Source organism: Nerophis ophidion, linkage group LG01, assembly GCF_033978795.1.
Source record: "Nerophis ophidion isolate RoL-2023_Sa linkage group LG01, RoL_Noph_v1.0, whole genome shotgun sequence".
Lineage (NCBI taxonomy): Eukaryota > Metazoa > Chordata > Actinopteri > Syngnathiformes > Syngnathidae > Nerophis > Nerophis ophidion.
In genome coordinates this window covers 2,439,539-2,460,878 of record NC_084611.1, presented here as the reverse complement: position 1 = coordinate 2,460,878, position 21,340 = coordinate 2,439,539, and the positions used below count along the sequence as shown (strand labels likewise).

At 33.8% G+C, this 21,340-nt stretch overlaps 1 protein-coding gene across 5 annotated transcripts in view; it reads right to left on the bottom strand.

Moving 5' to 3' along the window:
* Positions 1-1,729: 1,729 nt before the first annotated feature.
* Positions 1,730-21,340, bottom strand: part of LOC133548579 (glutamate receptor ionotropic, NMDA 1-like) — a 25,086-nt gene continuing 5,475 nt past the window's right edge. For 4 of the 5 annotated variants that reach the window (XM_061893628.1, XM_061893630.1, XM_061893629.1 and 1 more), the window contains exons 6-8: positions 10,720-10,782; positions 10,149-10,246; positions 1,730-5,955 (exon numbers count right to left, since the gene is read on the bottom strand). In XM_061893628.1, coding sequence (XP_061749612.1) covers positions 5,724-5,955; positions 10,149-10,246; positions 10,720-10,782 — 393 coding nt within the window. In that variant the 3' untranslated portion in view covers positions 1,730-5,723. The remainder of the gene's footprint in view (positions 5,956-10,148; positions 10,247-10,719; positions 10,783-21,340) is intronic. The other variant, XM_061893631.1, reaches the window with a different exon arrangement.

The following is a 21,340-nucleotide window of genomic DNA, read 5'->3' as shown; positions in this document are numbered from 1 at the left end:
TAACATTTTAAACATACTTTGGGGACGCCCTTTATCGTAAAATGTTTGTGCATTTAGGAACAAACATTGAAATAAATGTCATTTTTGAGCAATGCTACTGTTAGCTTACTTAAATCAACTTAAATATATTTCTACTGCTTTATTTGTTTTCATTTTATCGCTTAATACAAAAAAACTACTATTAGCTCAATTAAAACTACTCTTAGCTTACTTAAAAAAAAACACTGTTAGCTTACTTAAATCCACTTAAATATATTTCTACTCCTTTAGTTGTTTTAATTTTATCTCTTAATAGGAAAAAAACTACTGCTAGCTTATTTAAAATAAATAAATCAATAAATCAACTTAAATACATTTCTACTGCTTTATTTGTTTTCATTTTATCCCTTAATAGAGAAAACTACTATTAGCTTACTTTAAACTACTCTTAGCTTACTTAAAAAAACTACTGTTAACTTGCTTAAATCAACTTAAATATATTTCTACTTCTTTATTTGTTTTCATCGTATCCCTTAATAGAAAAAAAAACTACTATTAGCTTACTTAAAACTACTGTTAGCTTACTTAAAACTACTCTTAGCTTACTTAAAAAAAACCTGTTAGCTTACTTAAATCCACTTAAATATATTTCTACTGCTTTAGTTGTTTTCATTTGATCTCTTAATAACAAAACTACTGTTAGCTTATTTTAAAAAAAATCTACTAAAATACATTTCTACTGCTTTATTTGTTTTTATTTTATCCCTTAATAGAGAAAACTACTATTAGCTTACTTAAAACTACTCTTAGCTTACTTAAAAAACTACAGTTAACTTGCCTTAATCAACTTAAATATATTTCTACTTCTTTATTTGTTTTCATCGTATCCCTTAATAGAAAAAAAACTACTATAACCTTACTTAAAACTACTGTTAGCTTACTTAAAACTACTCTTAGCTTACTTAAAAAAACCTACTGTTAGCTTACTTAAATCAACTTAAATATTTTTCTACTGCTTTAGTTGTTTTCATTTCATCCCTTAATAGAAAAAAAACTACTGTTAGCTTACTTAAATCAACTTAAATACCTTTCTACTGCCATATTCGTTTTCATTTTATCCCTTAATAGAAAAAAAACTACTATTAGCTTACTTAAAACTACTGTTAGCTTACTTAAAAAAACAACTGTAAGCTTACTTAAAACAACTTTATTATATTTCTTCTGCTTTAGTTGTTTTAATTTTATCCCTTAATAGAAAAAAAAATACTGTTAGCTTACTTAAATCAACTTAAATACATTTCTACTGTCATATTCATTTTCATTTTATCCCTTAATAGAAAAAAACTACTGTTAGCTTACTTAAATCAACTTAAATATATTTCTACTTCTTTATTTGTTTTCATCGTATTCCTTAATAGAAAAAAACTACTATTAGCTTACTTAAAACTACTCTTAGCTTACTTAAAAAAAACTACTGTTAGCTTACTTAAATCAACTTAAATATATTTCTACTGCTTTAGTTGTTTTCATTTTATCCCTTAATAGAAAAAAACTACTGTTAGCTTACTCAAAATACTACTGTTAACTTACTTAAATCTATTTAAATATATTTCTACTGCTTTAGTTGTTTTCATTTTATCCCTTATTAGAAAAAAATACTGTTAGCTTACTTAAAAAAAGCTATTGTAAGCTTACTAAAATCAACGTCAATATATTTCTACTGCTTTAGTTGTTTTCATTTTATCCCTTAATAGAAAAAAACTACTATTAGCTTACTTAAAACTACTGTTAGCTTACTTAAAAAACAACTGTTGGCTTACTTAAATCAACTTAAATATATTTCTACTGCTTTATTTGTTTTCATTTTATCCCTTAATAGAAAAAAAAACTACTGTTAGCTTACTTAAATCAACTTAAATAAATTTCTACTGCTTTATTTGTTTTCATTTTATCCCTTAATAGAAAAAAACTACTATTAGCTTACTTAGAACTACTGTTAGCTTACTTAAAAAACAACTGTTGGCTTACTTAAATCAACTTAAATATATTTCTACTGCTTTATTTGTTTTCATTTTATCCCTTAATAGAAAAAAAACTACTGTTAGCTTACTTAAATCAACTTAAATATATTTCTACTGCTTTATTTGTTTTCATTTTATCCCTTAATAGAAAAAAAATATTGTTAGCTTACTTAAATCAACTTAAATTTATTTCTATTGCTCTATTTGTTTTCATTTTATCCCTTAATAGAAAACAACTACTATTAGCTTACTTAAAACTACTGTTTGCTTACTTAAAAAACAACTGTTAGCTTATTTAAATCAACTTAAATATATTTCTACTGCTTTATTTGTTTTCATTTTATCCCTTAATAGAAAAAAAACTACTGTTAGCTTACTTAAATCAACTTAAATAAATTTCTACTGCTTTATTTGTTTTCATTTTATCCCTTAATAGAAAAAAACTACTATTAGCTTACTTAGAACTACTGTTAGCTTACTTAAAAAACAAATGTTAGCTTACTTAAATCAACTTAAACATATTTCTACTGCTTTATTTGTTTTCATTTTATCCCTTAATAGAAAAAAAATATTGTTAGCTTACTTAAATCAACTTAAATTTATTTCTATTGCTTTATTTGTTTTCATTTTATCCCTTAATAGAAAACAACTACTATTAGCTTACTTAAAACTACTGTTAGCTTACTTAAAAAACAACTGTTAGCTTACTTAAATCAACTTAAATATATTTCTACTGCTTTATTTGTTTTCATTTTATCCTTTAATTGAAAAAACCCCAATAGGAATCTAATAGAAATAAATCAAGATTAGCTTCCCTGTTGGATGCTAACTCAAGGGATGGATGTCAAAATGAATAGTTACACCCCAAGCAACAATAAAAACTTTTAAACATGGCGGACATGTTTAAACGTTCAACCACACGCCGCTAAGAAGCTAATTAGCGCTGAGCGCCATTAGCTTCCTGCATCAAAGCCGACATGTTTCCATCAATGTTGTTGGACGCACAATGTCACACGTAACCAAGGACAACCACAGCGCTACACAACTAGCAACAGGTGTTGTTGTACTTTCATGCACAAGATGTAGCATTAGCCATGCCATCCACAGGCTAATCCAGCTAAATGCTAACCTTACACAGGCCAATGTAGCTGAATGCTAACCCTAAAGCTGTTTAACATCCACATGCTAATGTAGGAAAATTCTAGCTTACTTAAAATTGTTAGCATCTATATGCTAATCGCGCTAAATGCTATCACGAGAGCTGTTTAACATGCTATCCTCATGCTTACGTACCTAAATGCTAACCCAACCAACAACTGTTAGCATCCACATGCTAATGGTGCTAAGTGCTAATTCTACAGATGTTTACCTCAACATGCTACTGTGGAAAAATACTAACTCTATAGCTGTTTAACATTTATATGCTGATCTAGTTAAGTACTTCAAACTTTTAGCATCCACATTCCACATGGTATCCATCCATCCATTTCCTACCGCTTATTCCCTTTTGGGGTCGCGGGGGGCGCTCGAGCCTACCTCAGCTACAATCGGGCGGAAGGCGGTGTACACCCTGGACAAGTCGCCACCTCATCGATTCCACATCGTAAAGGGGCTAAATGGAAACCTATTTTGTAACTGCTAACCACACGTTAGAGTAGCTACATGCTTAGCCGAGTTATAACTGTTGCTATCTACAAGTTAAGGTAGCTGTATGCTAATTCTACAACTTTTTAACATCCACATGCTAATGTGACTAAATGCTAACCTTACAGCTATTTAACATGATAAGTAGCTAAAAATGCTAACTCTACATATGTTTAACATTACATGCTAATGTAGGAAAATACTAACTTTATAGCCTTTTAACATCTGTATGCTGATGACTAATCGCTAACCCTACAGTTATTTAACATGCTTAGTAGCCCATTGCTATCTCTACACCTGTTTAACATTACATGCTAATGTAGCTAAGTACTTACAACTGTTAGCGTCCACAATACACATGCTAATGTGACTAAATGCTAACCTTACAGCTATTTAACATAGTAGCTAAATGCTATATCTACAGATGTTTAATGTTACATGCTAATGTAGAAAAATACTAACTATAGCCGTTTAACATTTATATGCTAATGAGTAAACGCTTGCCCGATAGTTATTTAACATGCTAAATAGCTAAATGCTGATTCTACATATGTTTAGCATTACATGCTAATGTAGAAAAATACTAACTCTACAGCCGTTTAACATCTGTATGCTAATGAGTAAACGCTTACTTGAAAGTTATTTAACATGCTAAGTAGCTAAATGCTAATTCTACATATGTTTAGGATTACATGCTAGTGTAGGAAAAATACTAACTCTTTTGCCGTTTAAACACCTGTATGCTAATGACTAAGCGCTAACCCTACAGCTATTTAACATGCTAAGTAGCTAAATGCTAATTCTCCATTTGTTTAATGTTACATTTTAATGTAGGAAAATACTTCATTTATAGCCTTTTAACACCTGTATGCTAATGACTAAGCGCTAACCCTACAGCTATTTAACATGCTAAGTAGCTAAATGCTAATTCTCCATTTGTTTAATGTTACATTTTAATGTAGGAAAATACTTCATTTATAGCCTTTTAACATCTGTATGCTAATGACTAAGTGCTAACCCTACAGTTATTTAATATACTAAGTAGCTAAGTGCTAATTCCAAAGATGTTTAACATTACATGCTAATGTGGAAAAATGCTAACTCTATAGCCGTTTAAAATTTAAATACTGATGACTAAATGCTAACACTACAGTTATTTAGCATGCTAAGTAGCTTAATGATACTTAGCATGTAGAAAAATGTAGAAAAATACTAACTCTATTGCCGTTCAACCATCTGTATGCTAATGACTAAGCGCTAACCCTACAGTTATTTAACATGCTAAGTAGCTAAATGCTAATTCCAAAGATGTTTAACATTACATGCTAATGTGGGAAAATGCTAACTCTATAGCCGTTTAAAATTTAAATGCTGATGACTAAATGCTAACACTACAGTTATTTAGCATGCTATGTAGCTAAATGCTACTTAGCATGTAGAAAAATGTAGAAAAATACTAACTCTATTGCCGTTCAACCATCTGTATGCTAATGACTAAGCGCTAACCCTACAGTTATTTAATATGCTAAGTAGCTAAATGCTAATAACAAAGATGTTTAACATTACATGTTAATGTGGAAAAATGCTAACTCTATAGCCGTTTAAAATTTAAATGCTGATGACTAAATGCTAACACTACAGTTATTTAGCATGCTAAGTAGCTAAATGCTACTTAGCATGTAGAAAAATGTAGAAAAATACTAACTATATTGCCGTTCAACCATCTGTATGCTAATGACTAAGCGCTAACCCTGCAGTTATTTAACATGCTTAGCAGCTAAATGCTAATTGTACAGCTGTAGCTAAGTACTTACAACTGTTAGCATTCACATTCAACATGCTAGTATAGCTGTATGCAAACCCTACTTACAACTGTTAGCATCCACATGCTAACGTAGCTAAATGCTATCCCTACTTACAACTGTTAGCATTCACTTGCTAAGGTAGCTAAACACTGTTAGCATCCACATGCTGACAACAATAATAAAGCTCTGTGCTGGCTAAAAAGAGGTTGAAACTGAAATGGAGGGCTGGCTAATTGCTGGAGAGCGAGCGCTTTCACCTGAAGAGAAGGAGGAGTTAATAAGGAGTGGAGGAGTGGAGGACAGACAGAAGCAGAGTGGAGGACAGACAGCCAGAAGAGAAGAAGAAGGAGGAGGAGGAGGAGGAGGAGGAAGAGGCGGACGTACCGTCTGGAGCTTCACTCAAAGCCTTTCCGGTCATTTCTCTCTCGCCCACGATCCAAACGTACCCGGAGCCCGTCATGTTGAGTTGTCGGGCCGCCTTGTAGACGCCCGCCGCTTCGTCCTCGCTGGCGGCACACAAACACACCTCGGCGTTGGCAGGCAGCTGGCTAATAAAGTTAGCCATCATGTCTGGATGTGTGCATGCAACATTAGCACGGATTGAAAGTCCAGTTTAGAAAACTAATTTATTTTAGATATGTAATCCTCCATGTTAAAAGTGCAAGCCAGAGGACAAAAATAAAGGATGGCTGCTTGTTGTCACTTCTTCTGCAGCCGAGTAGTCGCAAGAAGGATCACTAGCGCCCTCTACCACCAGGAGGCGGGAGTCATTTAATGACTCATATTTGACACACGCAGCTACGGTATATTAATAAAACATAGCTGCTTATTGTTCTTTTTAGCATATTCAATAGCTTGGACCTTAAATCCTACTGAATAGCTCTTAATCTTCTTCCCTTTATGCCATTTCAAATGATTGAAATCAGCCTCCTCCGTTTTGAAAATGATGACAGGTGAAGTGTCACTCGTGACGTGACGAGTTTGACCCGGGGGAAATTCTAGGCATATGCTAATTATCTGGTGAAATGAGTTGGACCCGGCAGAAATTCTAGACATGCGCTAATAAAAATAGAATTTTGCGAAACAAGTTTGACCTGGTGTTAATCCTGAGCCGGCGGTAATGCTAAGCATGCACTAATTATTTTGCGAAAGGAGTTTGACCCGGCAGTGATTCTAGGAAATACGGTAAATTGAATCCTGTCTTTGTTTGATATCCTTTGCTTCTTGTCCTGTCTAACAGATGTCATCGGTGTTTGAATCTGACACAGAGAGTAAATGGGACGATGAAAAAGGAGGATTAGCTCCAAATTCGTCAGGACAAGCTAAAGTCATCAGCCCGGAAGTTGGGTCTTGGGCGCAGTTGGGTGTTCCAACAGGACTCAACAAAAAATAAGAGTTGTAGAAATGATTGGAAAGTCCAGACATGATGCTTGGACCTTAAATCCTACTGAATAGCTCTTAATCTTCTTCCCTTTATGCGATTTCAAATGATTGAAATCAGCCTCCTCCATTTTGAAAATGACGACAGGTGAAGTGTCACTCGTGACGTGACGAGTTTGACCCGGGGGAAATTTTAGGCATATGCTAATTATTTGGCAAAATGAGTTGAAAATTCTAGACATGCGCTAATAAAAATAGAATTTTGCGAAACGAGTTTGACCCGGCAGTAATTCTAGGCAGGTGCATACTTTATACCCGGCGGCAATTCAAGGAAATACGGTAAATTGAATCCTGTCTCTGTTTGATTTCCTTTGCTTCTTGTCCTGTCTAACAGATGTCATCGGTGTTTGAATCTGACACAGAGAGTAAATGGGACAATGAAAAAGGAGGATTAGGTCCAAATTCTTCAGGACAAGCTAAAGTCATCAGCCCGGAGGTTGGGTCTCGGGCGCAGTTGGGTGTTCCAACAGGACTCACCAAAAAATAAGAGTTATAGAAATTATTGGAAAGTCCAGACATGATGCTTGGACCTTAAATCCTACTGAATAGCTCTTAATCTTCTTCCCTTTATGCCATTTCAAATGATTGAAATCAGCCTCCTCCATTTTGAAAATTATGACAAGTGAAGTGTCACTCGTGACGTGACGAGTTTGACCCGGGGGATATTCTAGCCATATGCTAATTATCTGGTGAAATGAGTTGGACCCGGCAGGAATTCTAGACATGCGCTAAAAAAAAAAATATTTTGCGAAATGAGTTAGTAATTCTAGGCAGGCGCATACTAGGCGGCAATTCAAGGAAACACAGTAAATTGAATCCTGTCTCTGTTGGATTTCCTTTGCTTCTTTTCCTGTCTAATAGATGTCATCGGTGTTTGAATCTGACACAGAGAGTAAATGGGACAATGAAAAAGGAGGATTAGCTCCAAATTCTTCAGGACAAGCTAAAGTCATCAGCCCGAAGGTTGGGTCTCGGGTGCAGTTGGGTGTTCCAACAGGAATCACCAAAAAATAAGAGTTGTAGAAATGATTGGAAAGTCCAGACATGATGCTTGGACCTTAAATCCTACTGAATAGCTCTTAATCTTCTTCCCTTTATGCCATTTCAAATGATTGACATCAGCCTCCTCCATTTTGAAAATGATGACAGGTGAAGTGTCAATCGTGACGTGACGAGTTTGACCCGGTGGAAATTCTAGACATATGCTAATTATTTGGCAAAATGAGTTGGAAATTCTAGACATGCGCTAATAAAAATAGAATTTTGCGAAACGAGTTTGACCCGGCAGTAATTCTTGACAGGCGCATACTATATACCCGGCGGCAATTCAAGGAAATACGGTAAATTGAATCCTGTCTCTGTTTGATTTCCTTTGCTTCTTGTCCTGTCTAACAGATGTCATCTGTGTTTCAATCTGACACAGAGAGTAAATGGGACAATGAAAAAGGAGGATTAGCTCCAAATTCTTCAGGACAAGCTAAAGTCATCAGCCCGGAGGTTGGGTCTCGGGCGCAGTTGGGTGTTCCAACAGGACTCACCAAAAAATAAGAGTTATAGAAATTATTGGAAAGTCCAGACATGATGCTTGGACCTTAAATCCTACTGAATAGCTCTTAATCTTCTTCCCTTTATGCCATTTCAAATGATTGAAATCAGCCTCCTCCATTTTGAAAATGATGACAGGTGAAGTGTCACTCATGACGTGACGAGTTTGACCCGGTGGAAATTCTAGACATATGCTAATTATTTGGCAAAATGAGTTGGAAATTCTAGACATGCGCTAATAAAAATAGAATTTTGCGAAACGAGTTTGACCCGGCAGTAATTCTAGGCAGGCGCATACGTTATACCCGGCGGCAATTCAAGGAAATACGGTAAATTGAATCCTGTCTCTGTTTGATTTCCTTTGCTTCTTGTCCTGTCTAACAGATGTCATCTGTGTTTCAATCTGACACAGAGAGTAAATGGGACAATGAAAAAGGAGGATTAGCTCCAAATTCTTCAGGACAAGCTAAAGTCATCAGCCCGGAGATTGGGTCCTGGGCGCAGTTGGGTGTTCCAACAGGACTCACCAAAAAATAAGAGTTATAGAAATGATTGGGAAGTCCAGACATGAGGCTTGGACCTTAAATCCTACTGAATAGCTCTTAATCTTCTTCCCTTTATGCAATTTCAAATGATTGACATCAGCCTCCTCCATTTTGAAAATGATGACAGGTGAAGTGTCAATCGTGACGTGACGAGTTTGACCCGGTGGAAATTCTAGACATATGCTAATTATTTGGCAAAATGAGTTGGAAATTCTAGACATGCGCTAATAAAAATAGAATTTTGCGAAACGAGTTTGACCCGGCAGTAATTCTTGACAGGCGCATACTATATACCCGGCGGCAATTCAAGGAAATACGGTAAATTGAATCCTGTCTCTGTTTGATTTCCTTTGCTTCTTGTCCTGTCTAACAGATGTCATCTGTGTTTGAATCTGACACAGAGAGTAAATGGGACAATGAAAAAGGAGGATTAGGTCCAAATTCTTCAGGACAAGCTACAGTCATCAGCCCGGAGGTTGGGTCCTGGGCGCAGTTGGGTGTTCCAACAGGACTCACCAAAAAATAAGAGTTGAAGAAATGATTGGAAAGTCCAGACATGATGCTTGGACCTTAAATCCTACTGAATATCTCTTAATCTTCTTCCCTTTATGCCATTTCAAATGATCGACATCAGCCTCCTCCGTTTTGAAAATGATGACAGGTTAAGTGTCACTCGCGACGTGACGAGTTTGACCCGGGGGATATTCTAGACATATGCTAATTATTTGGCGAAATGAGTTGGAAATTCTAGACATGCGCTAATAAAAATAGAATTTTGCGAAACGAGTTTGACCCGGCAGTAATTCTAGGCAGGTGCATACTTTATACCCGGCGGCAATTCTAGGAAATACGGTTAATTGAATCCTGTCTCTGTTTGATATCCTTTGCTTCTTGTCCTGTCTAACAGATGTCATCGGTGTTTGAATCTGACACAGAGAGTAAATGGGACGATGAAAAAAGGAGGATTAGCTCCAAATTCGTCAGGACAAGCTAAAGTCATCAGCCCGGAGGTTGGGTCCCGGGCGCAGTTGGGTGTTCCAACAGGACTCAACAAAAAATAAGAGTTGTAGAAATGATTGGAAAGTCCAGACATGATGTCCTTCACAAGTGTATGTAGACTTTTGACCAGGACCGTAGCTGACCGGCCGGCCAGGTGAGGTGCGTCCTACCTGGCAGAGAGGATGATGACCCGGGCCTCCAGGTCCTTGGCCTCCAGCAGCAGGGCGGTCAGGTTGGTGTCCTGGTTGAAGAGCAGGACCTTCTCGGCCTGGACGTCCCACACAGCACACATCATAGGACACAGCGTGTTAGCTGGCGTACGCCCTCCCCTCCCGCCGACCACGCCCCCCCCACGACCATGCTCCCTCTCGCCCGAGTGGGGGGAGGCGGGACAAAAGTGGCACATGCAAGAGTCCAATCAACCAATCAGGGACGTGCATGTTGAGAGAGCGCTGATGCAACCGCAAATCAAAGAAAAGTCAAGAGTGGCGGGGAGTGGGGCAGAGGAGTAGGGGGCGGGGCTCCCGCCTCGAGGGCGGCGTCCATCAGACCCGGCGACCCGGCCCCCGCATGCAGCCCTCACGTGGGGGGTGTGGTCTGTCCTTTTGCTAACATTCCCACGAGTCATGACAAAAGAAAAGGAAGATGGCGGCCACCATCTTGGATCTGAGTGGGCGGGGCCTGGCTTCCCGGTTGGGCGGCGTGCACCGTGGTCGCGGCCATGCAACGTTTTGGATATACCTTTGGCGTTCTCCTGAAGTCAAAGTTGTGTTGGTCCACGTTTTCATAGTTCCTGATTTTAGTCTGATGATGGTCATGTGACACAGAGACAGAACGACACAACAGTCAGAGAACAACAAACAACCCTGTGAACACAGCACTCAGCCTGGCTCCGCCCACCTGGCCGGCTCCGCCCACCTGAGCCTCTCAAGCGCCGCTTCGGTTTGCGTTTAGTCATCAGCATATAAATGTTAAACGGCTATAGAGTTAGCGTTTTTCTACCTTAGCATGTAATGTTAAGCATCTGTAGAACTAGCATTTAGCTACTTAGCATGTTAAATAACTGTAGTGTTAGCGTTTAGTCATCAGCATATAAATGTTGAAAGGCTATAGAGTTAGCGTTTTTCTACCTTAGCATGTAATGTTAAACATCTTTAGAATTAGCATTTAGCTACTTAGCATGTTAAATAACTGTAGTGTTAGCGTTTAGTCATCAGCATATAAATGTTGAAAGGCTATAGAGTTAGCGTTTTTCTACATTAGCATGTAATATTAAACATCTGTAGAACTAGCATTTAGCTACTTAGCATGTTAAATAACTGCAGTGTTGGCGTTTAGTCATCAGCATATAAACGTTTAACGGCTATAGAGTTAGCATTTTTGTACATTAGCTTGTAATGTTAAACATCCGTAGGATTAGCATTAAGCTACTTAGCATGTTAAACAGCTGTAGTGTTAGTGTTTAGTCATCAGCATATAAATGTGAAACGGCTATAGAGTTAGCGTTTTTCGACATTAGCTTGTAATGTTAAACATCGTAGGATTAGCATTTAGCTACTTAGCATGTTAAATAACTGTGAGGTTAGTGTTGAGCCACATTAACATTTAGAATGTGGGTGTTTACAGTTGTAAGTTCTTAGCTACATTAGGATGTAACACTTAGTTACTTAGCATGTTAAATAACTGTGTTGTTAGCGTTTAGTCATCAGCATATAAGAATTAAACGGCTATAGAGTTAGCGTTTTTCTACATTAGCATGCAATGTTAAACATCTGTACAACTAGCATTTAGCCACTTAGCATGTTAAATAACTGCAGTGTTGGCGTTTAGTCATCAGCATATAAATGTTAATCGGCTATAGAGTTAGCATTTTTCTACATTAGCATGTAATGTTAAACATCGTAGGATTAGCATTTAGCTACTTAGCATATTAAATAACTGTAGTCTTAGTGTTTAGTCATCAGCATATAAATGTTAAACGGCTATAAAGTTAACATTTTTCTACATTAGCTTGTAATGTTAAACATCCATAGGATTAGCATTTAGCCACTTAGCATGTTAAACAACTGTAGTGTTAGTGTTTAGTCATCAGCATATAAATGTTAAACGGCTATAGAGTTAGCGTTTTTTCTACATTAACATGTAATGTTGAACGTCTGTAGAATTAGCATTTAGCTACTTAACATGTTAAATAACTGTAGTGTTAGCGTTTATTCATCAGCATATAAATGTTAAAAAGCTATAAAGTTAACATTTTTGTACATTAGCATGCAATGTTAAACATCTGTAGAACTAGCATTTAGCTACTTAGCATGTTAAATAACTGTGGTGTTAGCATTTAGTCATCAGCATATAAATGTTAAACGGCTATAGAGTTAGTGTTTTTCTACATTAGCATGTAATGTTAAACATCTGTAGAAATAGCATTTAGCTACTTAGCATGTAAAATAACTGTAGTGTTAGTAATTAGTCATCAGCATATAAATGTTAAACGGCTATAGAGTTAGCGTTTTTCTACATTAGCATGCAATGTTAAACATCTGTAGAACTAGCATTTAGCTACTTAGCATGTTAAATAACTGCAGTGTTAGTGTTTATTCATCAGCATATAAATGTTAATCGGCTATAGAGTTAGCGTTTTTCTACATTAGCATGTAATATTAAACATCTGTAGAACTAGCATTTAGCTACTTAGCATGTTAAATAACTGCAGTGTTGGCGTTTAGTCATCAGCATATAAACGTTTAACGGCTATAGAGTTAGCATTTTTGTACATTAGCTTGTAATGTTAAACATCCGTAGGATTAGCATTTAGCTACTTAGCATGTTAAACAGCTGTAGTGTTAGCGTTTAGTCATCAGCATATAAATGTTAAACGGCTATAGAGTTAGCGTTTTTCTACATTAGCTTGTAATGTTAAACATCGTAGGATTAGCATTTAGCTACTTAACATGTTAAATAGCTGTGAGGTTAGCGTTCAGCCAGATTAACATTTAGAATGTGGGTGTTTACAGTTGTAAGTTCTTAGCTACATTAGGATGTAACACTTAGTTACTTACGATGTTAAATAACTGTGTTGTTAGCGTTTAGTCATCAGCATATAAGAGTTAAACGGCTATAGAGTTAGCGTTTTTCTACATTAGCATGCAATGTTAAACATCTGTACAACTAGCATTTAGCCACTTAGCATGTTAAATAACTGCAGTGTTGGCGTTTAGTCATCAGCATATAAATGTTAATCGGCTATAGAGTTAGCATTTTTCTACATTAGCATGTAATGTTAAACATCGTAGGATTAGCATTTAGCTACTTAGCATGTTAAATAACTGTAGTGTTAGTGTTTAGTCATCAGCATATAAATGTTAAACAGCTATAGAGTTAGTGTTTTTCTACATTAGCATGTAACGTTAAACATCTGTAGAACTAGCATTTAGCTACTTAGCATATTAAATAACTGTAGTGTTAGCATAACAGCTATAGGGTTAGTGTTTTTTTACATTGGCATGTAATGTTAAACATCTGTAGAACTAGCATTTAGCTACTTAGCATGTTAAATAACTGTAGTGTTAGCATAACAGCTATAGGGTTAGTGTTTTTTTACATTGGCATGTAATGTTGAACATCTGTAGAACTAGCATTTAGTTACTTAGCATGTTAAATAACTGTAGTGTTAGCATTTAGTCATCAGCATATAAATGTTAAACGGTTATAGAGTTAGCATTTTTCCACATTAGCATGTAATGTTAAACATCTGTAGAATTAGCCTTTAGCTACTTAGCATGTTAAATAACTGTAGTGTTAGCGTTTAGTCACCTGCATATAAATGTTAAACAGCTATAAAGTTTGTATTTTTCTACATTAGCATGTAATGTTAAACATCTAAAAAATTAGCATTTAGCTACTTAACCGGTTAATAGCTGTGAGGTTACCATTTAGCCACATTAGCATGTTGATGCTATTAGCTACGTTAAACAGCTGTAGAGATACCATTGAGCTACTTAGTATGTTAAATAACTGTAGTGTTAGTGTTTAGTCATCAGCATATAAATGTTAAACAGCTATAGAGTTAGTGTTTTTCTACATTGGCATGTAATGTTAAACATCTTTAGAACTAGCATATAGCTACTTAGCATGTAAAATAACTGTAGTGTTAGCGTTTAGTCATCTGCATATAAATGTTAAACAGCTATAAAGTTAGTATTTTTCTACATTAGCATGTAATGTTAAACATCTATAAAATTAGCATTTAGCTACTTAACATGTTAATAGCTGTGAGGTTAGTATTTAGCCACATTAGCATGTTGATGCTATTAGCTATGTTAAACAGCTGTAGAGATAGCATTGAGCTACTTAGTATGTTAAATAACTGTAGTGTTAGTGTTTAATCATCTCCATATAAATGTTAAACAGCTATATAGTTAGCATTTTTCCACATTAGCATTTAATTCTAAATAATCTGTAGAATTAGCATTTAGCTACTTAGCATGTTAAATAACTGTAGTGTTAGCATTTAGTCATCTGCATATAAATGTTAAACAGTTATAAAGTTAGTAGTTTTCTACATTAGCATGTAATGTTAAACATCTATAAAATTAGCATTTAGCTATTTAAAATGTTAATAGCTGTGAGGTTAGCATTTAGCCACATTAACATGTGGAATGTGGTTGCTTACACTTGTAAGTACTTAACTACATTAGCATGTAATGTTAAACATCTGTAGAACTAGCATTTAGCTACTTAGCATATTAAATAACTGTAGTGTTAGCATTTAGTCATCTGCATATAAATGTTAAACAGCTATAGAGTTAGGGTTTTTCTACATTAGCATGTAATGTTAAACATCTGTAGAACTAGCATTTAGCTACTTAGCATGTTAAATAACTATAGTGTTAGCATTTAGTCATCTGCATATAAATGTTAAACAGCTAAAAAGTTAGTAGTTTTCTACATTAGCATGTAATGTTAAACATCTATAAAATTAGCATTTAGCTATTTAACATGTTAATAGCTGTGAGGTTAGCATTTAGCCACATTAGCATGTGGAATATGGGTGCTTACAGTTGTAAGTCCTTAACTACATTAGCATGTAATGTTAAACAGACGTAGAGATAGCATTTAGTTACTTAGCATGTTAAATAACTGTGTTGTTAGTGTTTAGTCATTAGCATATAAATGTTAAACGGTTATAGAGTTAGCATTTTTCCACATTAGCATGTAATGTTAAACATCTGTAGAATTAGCATTTAGCTACTTAGCATGTTAAATAACTGTAGTGTTAGCGTTTAGTCATGTGCATATAAATGTTAAACAGCTATAAAGTTAGTATTTTTCTACATTAGCATGTAATGTTAAATATCTATAAAATAAGCATTTAGCTACTTAACATGTTATTAGCTGTGAGGTTAGCATTTAGTCATCAGCATATAAATATTAAACAGCTATAAAGTTAGTATTTTTCCACATTAGCATGTAATGTTGAACATCTGTAGGATTAGCATTTAGCTACGTAGCATGTTAAATAACTGTAGTGTTAGCGTTTAGTCATATGCATATAAATGTTAAACAGCCATAAAGTTAGTATTTTTCTACACTAGCATGTAATGTTAAACATCTATAAAATTAGCATTTAGCTACTTAACATTTTAATAGCTGTGAGGTTAGCATTTAGCCACATTAGCATGTTGATGCTATTAGCTAGGTTAAACAGCTGTAGAGATACCATTGAGTTACTTAGTATGTTAAATAACTGTAGTGTTAGTGTTTAATCATCTCCATATAAATGTTAAACAGCTATATAGTTAGCATTTTTCCACATTAGCATTTAATTCTAAATAATCTGTAGAATTAGAATTTAGCTACTTAGCATGTTAAATAACTGTAGTGTTAGCATTTAGTCATCTGCATATAAATGTTAAGCAGCTATAAAGTTAGTAGTTTTCTACATTAGCATGTAATGTTAAACATCTATAAAATTAGCATTTAGCTATTTAAAATGTTAATAGCTGTGAGGTTAGCATTTAGCCACATTAACATGTGGAATGTGGTTGCTTACACTTGTAAGTACTTAACTACATTAGCATGTAATGTTAAACATCTGTAGAACTAGCATTTAGCTACTTAGCATATTAAATAACTGTAGTGTTAGCATTTAGTCATCAGCATATAAATGTTAAACAGCTATAGAGTTAGGATTTTTCTACATTAGCATGTAATGTTAAACATCTGTAGAACTAGCATTTAGCTACTTAGCATGTTAAATAACTATAGTGTTAGCATTTAGTCATCTGCATATAAATGTTAAACAGCTAAAAAGTTAGTAGTTTTCTACATTAGCATGTAATGTTAAACATCTATAAAATTAGCATTTAGCTATTTAACATGTTAATAGCTGTGAGGTTAGCATTTAGCCACATTAGCATGTGGAATGTGGGTGCTTACAGTTGTAAGTCCTTAACTACATTAGCATGTAATGTCAAACAGACGTAGAGATAGCATTTAGTTACTTAGCATGTTAAATAACTGTGTTGTTAGTGTTTAGTCGTTAGCATATAGATGTTAAACAGCTAAAGAGTTAGTGTTTTTCTACATTAGCATGTAATGTTAAACATCTGTAGAACTAGCATTTAGCTGCTTAGCATGTTAAATAACTGTAGTATTAGCATTTAGTCATCTGCATATAAATGTTAAGCGGCTATAGAGTTAGCATTTTTCCACATTAGCATGTAATGTTAGACATCTATAAAATTAGCATTTAGCTACTTAACCGGTTAATAGCTGTGAGGTTACCATTTAGCCACATTAGCATGTGGAATGTGGGTGCTTACACTTGTAAGTACTTAACTACATTAGCATGTAATGTTAAACAGATGTAGAGATAGCATTTAGTTACTTAGCATGTTAAATAACTGTGTTGTTAGTGTTTAGTCGTTAGCATACAGGTGTTAAACAGCTAAAGAGTTAGTGTTTTTCTACATTAGCATGTAATGTTAAACATCTGTAGAACTAGCATTTAGCTACTTAGCATGTTAAATAACTGTAGTATTAGCATTTAGTCATCTGCATATAAATGTTAAGCGGCTATAGAGTTAGCATTTTTCCACATTAGCATGTAATGTTAGACATCTATAAAATTAGCATTTAGCTACTTAACCGGTTAATAGCTTTGAGGTTAGCATTTAGCCACATTAGCATGTGGAATGTGGGTGCTTACACTTGTAAGTACTTAACGACATTAGCATGTAATGTTAAACATCTTTAAAATTAGCATTTAGCTACTTAACATGCTAATAGCTGTGAGGTTAGCATTTAGCCACATTAGCATGTGGAATGTGGGTGCTTACACTTGTAAGTACTTAACTACATTAGCATGTAATGTTAAACAGATGTAGAGATAGCATTTAGTTACTTAGCATGTTAAATAACTGTGTTGTTAGTGTTTAGTCATTAGCATATAAATGTTAAACGGCTATAGAGATAGTGTTTTTCTACATTAGCATGTAATGTTAAACATCTGTAGAACTAGCATTTAGCTACTTAGCATGTTAAATAACTGTAGTGTTAGCGTTTAGTCATCTGCATATAAATGTTAAACAGCTATAAAGTTAGTATTTTTCTACATTAGCATGTAATGTTAAACATCTATAAAATTAGCATTTAGCTACTTAACATGTTAATAGCTGTGAGGTTAGTATTTTGTCATCAGCATATAAATGTTAAGCGGCTATAGAGTTAGCATTTTTCCACATTAGCATGTAATATTAAATATCTGTAGAATTAGCATTTAGCTACTTAGCATGTTAAATAACTGTAGTGTTAGCGTTTAGTCATCTGCATATAAATGTTAAACAGCTATAAAGTTAGTATTTTTCTACATTAGGATGTAATGTTAAACATCTATAAAATTAGCATTTAGCTATTTAAAATGTTAATAGCTGTGAGGTTAGCATTTAGCCACATTAGCATGTGGAATGTGGGTGCTTACAGTTGTAAGTACTTAACTACATTAGCATGTAATGTTAAACAGATGTAGAGATAGCATTTAGTTACTTAGCATGTTAAATAACTGTGTTGTTAGTGTTTAGTCATCAGCATATAAATGTTAAACAGCTAAGAAGTTTGTATTTGAAACAAAGCTTGTGTTTATGACTTTGTTATTGTTATTCTCTCAGCAGGTCTTTGTTTTCCTGCCAAGGCTGGATTTCAAAGTAGAACAGAAGGAGTTAAATTTAGATGCAAACCGCTTTTGTCGGAGTTCAAGCGAAAGAACAACAAAGATAGCTGATCAAAATGTTTCATAAATGAGCTTTTTGACTGTTAGCTAGCTTAGCTAAGTGTGTTTTCTGGTCTTGTCGCTGACATTAGCCTAGCTTAGCTTACAGTTGATTTAAGCTGCTGGCTCCTTCACAATAAAAGACATGAAATGTGAGTCGAGGCTGAGCTGGTTGTTGCTAAATCTGAACCTTTGGTGTCTTAGCGGTTAGCGCGCAGCTCGGGGATTGAATGTGAGCCAAGATGAAAGGTGCTGGCGTGGTTAGCGGGCCGGAAGTAACGGCCCAGCCACGAGTACGCCAAGCGGCGCCCTACAAAGTGATTGTGATGCTAAACTAGTGTGGCAGCGGCATGTCCCGTTAGTCCTCCTGCACCTCTGAAGCTCTGAAGCTCATCAAATATTACACTCGCTCTGCTTTTAATCGGACTAAACTACTTTGGTTTCCAGTTAGCGCTTTAGCATGAAGTTGTTGAACTTTCTTTTAGCCATCTTAGCATGTTGGCTGCATTGTCTGCTAGCATGACAGCATCAAGGTTGTCACTTTCCCTCATTCTTGTGAGAATCCTGCGTGTGAGTGAAGCATGAAGGAGCGGGACTAGCTGCAGTGTGCTCAAACAACCACCAAGTAGCGCCGGCGAGCAGATAATACTTTATCATCTCTTCCTCTTTCGGACTTCTTTTTTATCGATTTTTGAATATTATCATTCCATTTGAAATGGGGATGAATAAGAATCGCAATTCAGACATTTATCTAATTTTTGTGCACCCCTAACTGGTAGTATAATGAATTATAGTAATAGTTATAATAAAATTTAAAAAAAGCTTAAAATAAATTAATACATTGTGATGATATTTTTTTTAATCGATTTTTAAAAATTATAAATCATAAATAATTATACATAACACAATCCTGATGTATAAAAATCACGATTCGGACGCTAATCGATTTTTTTTTGTGTGCATCCCTTACTGGTAGTATGAATAATTATAGTAATAGTTTTAAAAGTAGTAGAACAATTAAAATAAATTAAATAGAAATATTATTATATTTTTTAAATCGATTTTTGAAAATGATGAATCCATTCAGAATCACGAAGAATAAGAATTTGAACTTTACTAAAAAAAAAATGGTATCACATCCTTAACTAGTAGTATAAATATTTATAATAATAGTGATGATTGTGTTAATTATTATTTATTATTTTTTTTTTTTTAGATTTAGAATCGGGATAAATAAGAATCGTGATTTGGACATTAATCGATTTTTTTGTGCAGTCCTAACTACTAGTATAATGAATCATTGTAATAGTTATAATAAAAATGTAAAAAATGCTTAAAATAAACTAATAAATTGTGATGAGAAATTTTTTTAATCGATTTTTAAAAATTATAAATCATAAATCATTATACATAATACAATCCTGATGTATAAAAATCACAATTTGGACGCTAATCGATTTTTTTTGTGTGCATCCCTAACTGGTAGTATGAATAATTATAGTAATAGTTTTAAAAGTAGTAGAACAATTAAAATAAATTAAATAGAAATATTATTATATTTTTTAAATCGATTTTTGAAAATGATGAATCCATTCAGAATCACGAAGAATAAGAATTTGAACTTTACTAAAAAAAAATGGTATCACATCCCTAACTAGTAGTATAAATATTTATAATAATAGTGATGATTGTGTTAATTATAATTCTTATTTTTTTTTAGATTTTTGAAAATTGTGAATAGATTTAGAATGGGGATGAATAAGAATCGGGATCCGGACATTAATCGATTTTTTTGTGCATCCCTAATTAGTATTATGAATAATAGTAGTAATAGTGGTAATAGTTTTAAATAAATAAAAAATAATATACTTTTTTTTTTTTATCGATTTTTGAAAATTATGAATCAAATTAAGAATCGGAATATATAAGAATCGTGATTCGGACATTAATCGATTTCTTTTGTGCATCCCTAATTATTAGTATGAATAATTATAGTAATAATGGTAATAGTTGCAAATGAACATTTATTTCGAAATAAATAATAGATTTTTTTTTTAAATAAATTTTTGAAAATTATTAATCCAATTTATAGTTGGGATGAGTAAGAATTGTGATTCAGACATTAATTGATTTTTTTTGTGCACACCTAATTAGTAGTATGAATAATTATAGTAATAGTGGTAATAATTGCAAATTAAATAATTGCAATAATTGCAAATCAAAAAAATAAAAACATAAAAAAAAGATTATTATTCTTTTTTTTTTAATCAATTTTTGAATCGGGATGAATAAGAATCGCGACTTGGTTGTTAATCAATTTTTTTTGGTGCATCCCTAACTGATAGTATAATTATTACAGTAATAGTGATAATAGTATTAAAAAATAAAAAATGATCATTCTTATTTATTTATTGATTTTTAGAAATTATGAATTGATTTAGAATCAGGATGAATAAGAATCGTGATTCGGATATTAATCGATGTTTCGTGTGCACCCCAATTTAGTAGTATTAATAACTATAGTAATAATGGTAATAGTTGTAAATCAAATAAAAAAAAAATTAAATAAATATCCATCCATTTTCTACCGCTTATTCCCTTTTGGGGTCACGGGGTTTTTTATTTTAAATCGATTTTTGAAAATTATTAATCGATTTAAAATCAGGATGAATAAGAATCTCGATTTGGTTGTTAATCCATTTTTTTTCATGCAACCCTAACTAATAGTATAAATAATTACAGTAATAGTGATAATAGTAGTAAAAAAATAAAACATTGGGTTTTTGTTTTTTTTATGGATTTTTTTCAATCATGAATCAATTTAGAATCAGGATGAATAAGGATCGGGATTTGACCATTAATCGATTTTTTGTGTACCCCTAACTAGTAGTATGAATAATTAGAGTAATAGTTATAATTGTGTTAAAAACAACAAAATGATGATTTTTTTAAATCGATTTTCGAAAATGATTAATCGAATTTAAAATCAGGATAAATAAGAATTGTGATTTTTTTTTTGCAGCCCTAATTAGTAGTATGGATAATTGTACAAATAGTGATAATATATAAAAATAAAATAAAACAAAATATTAT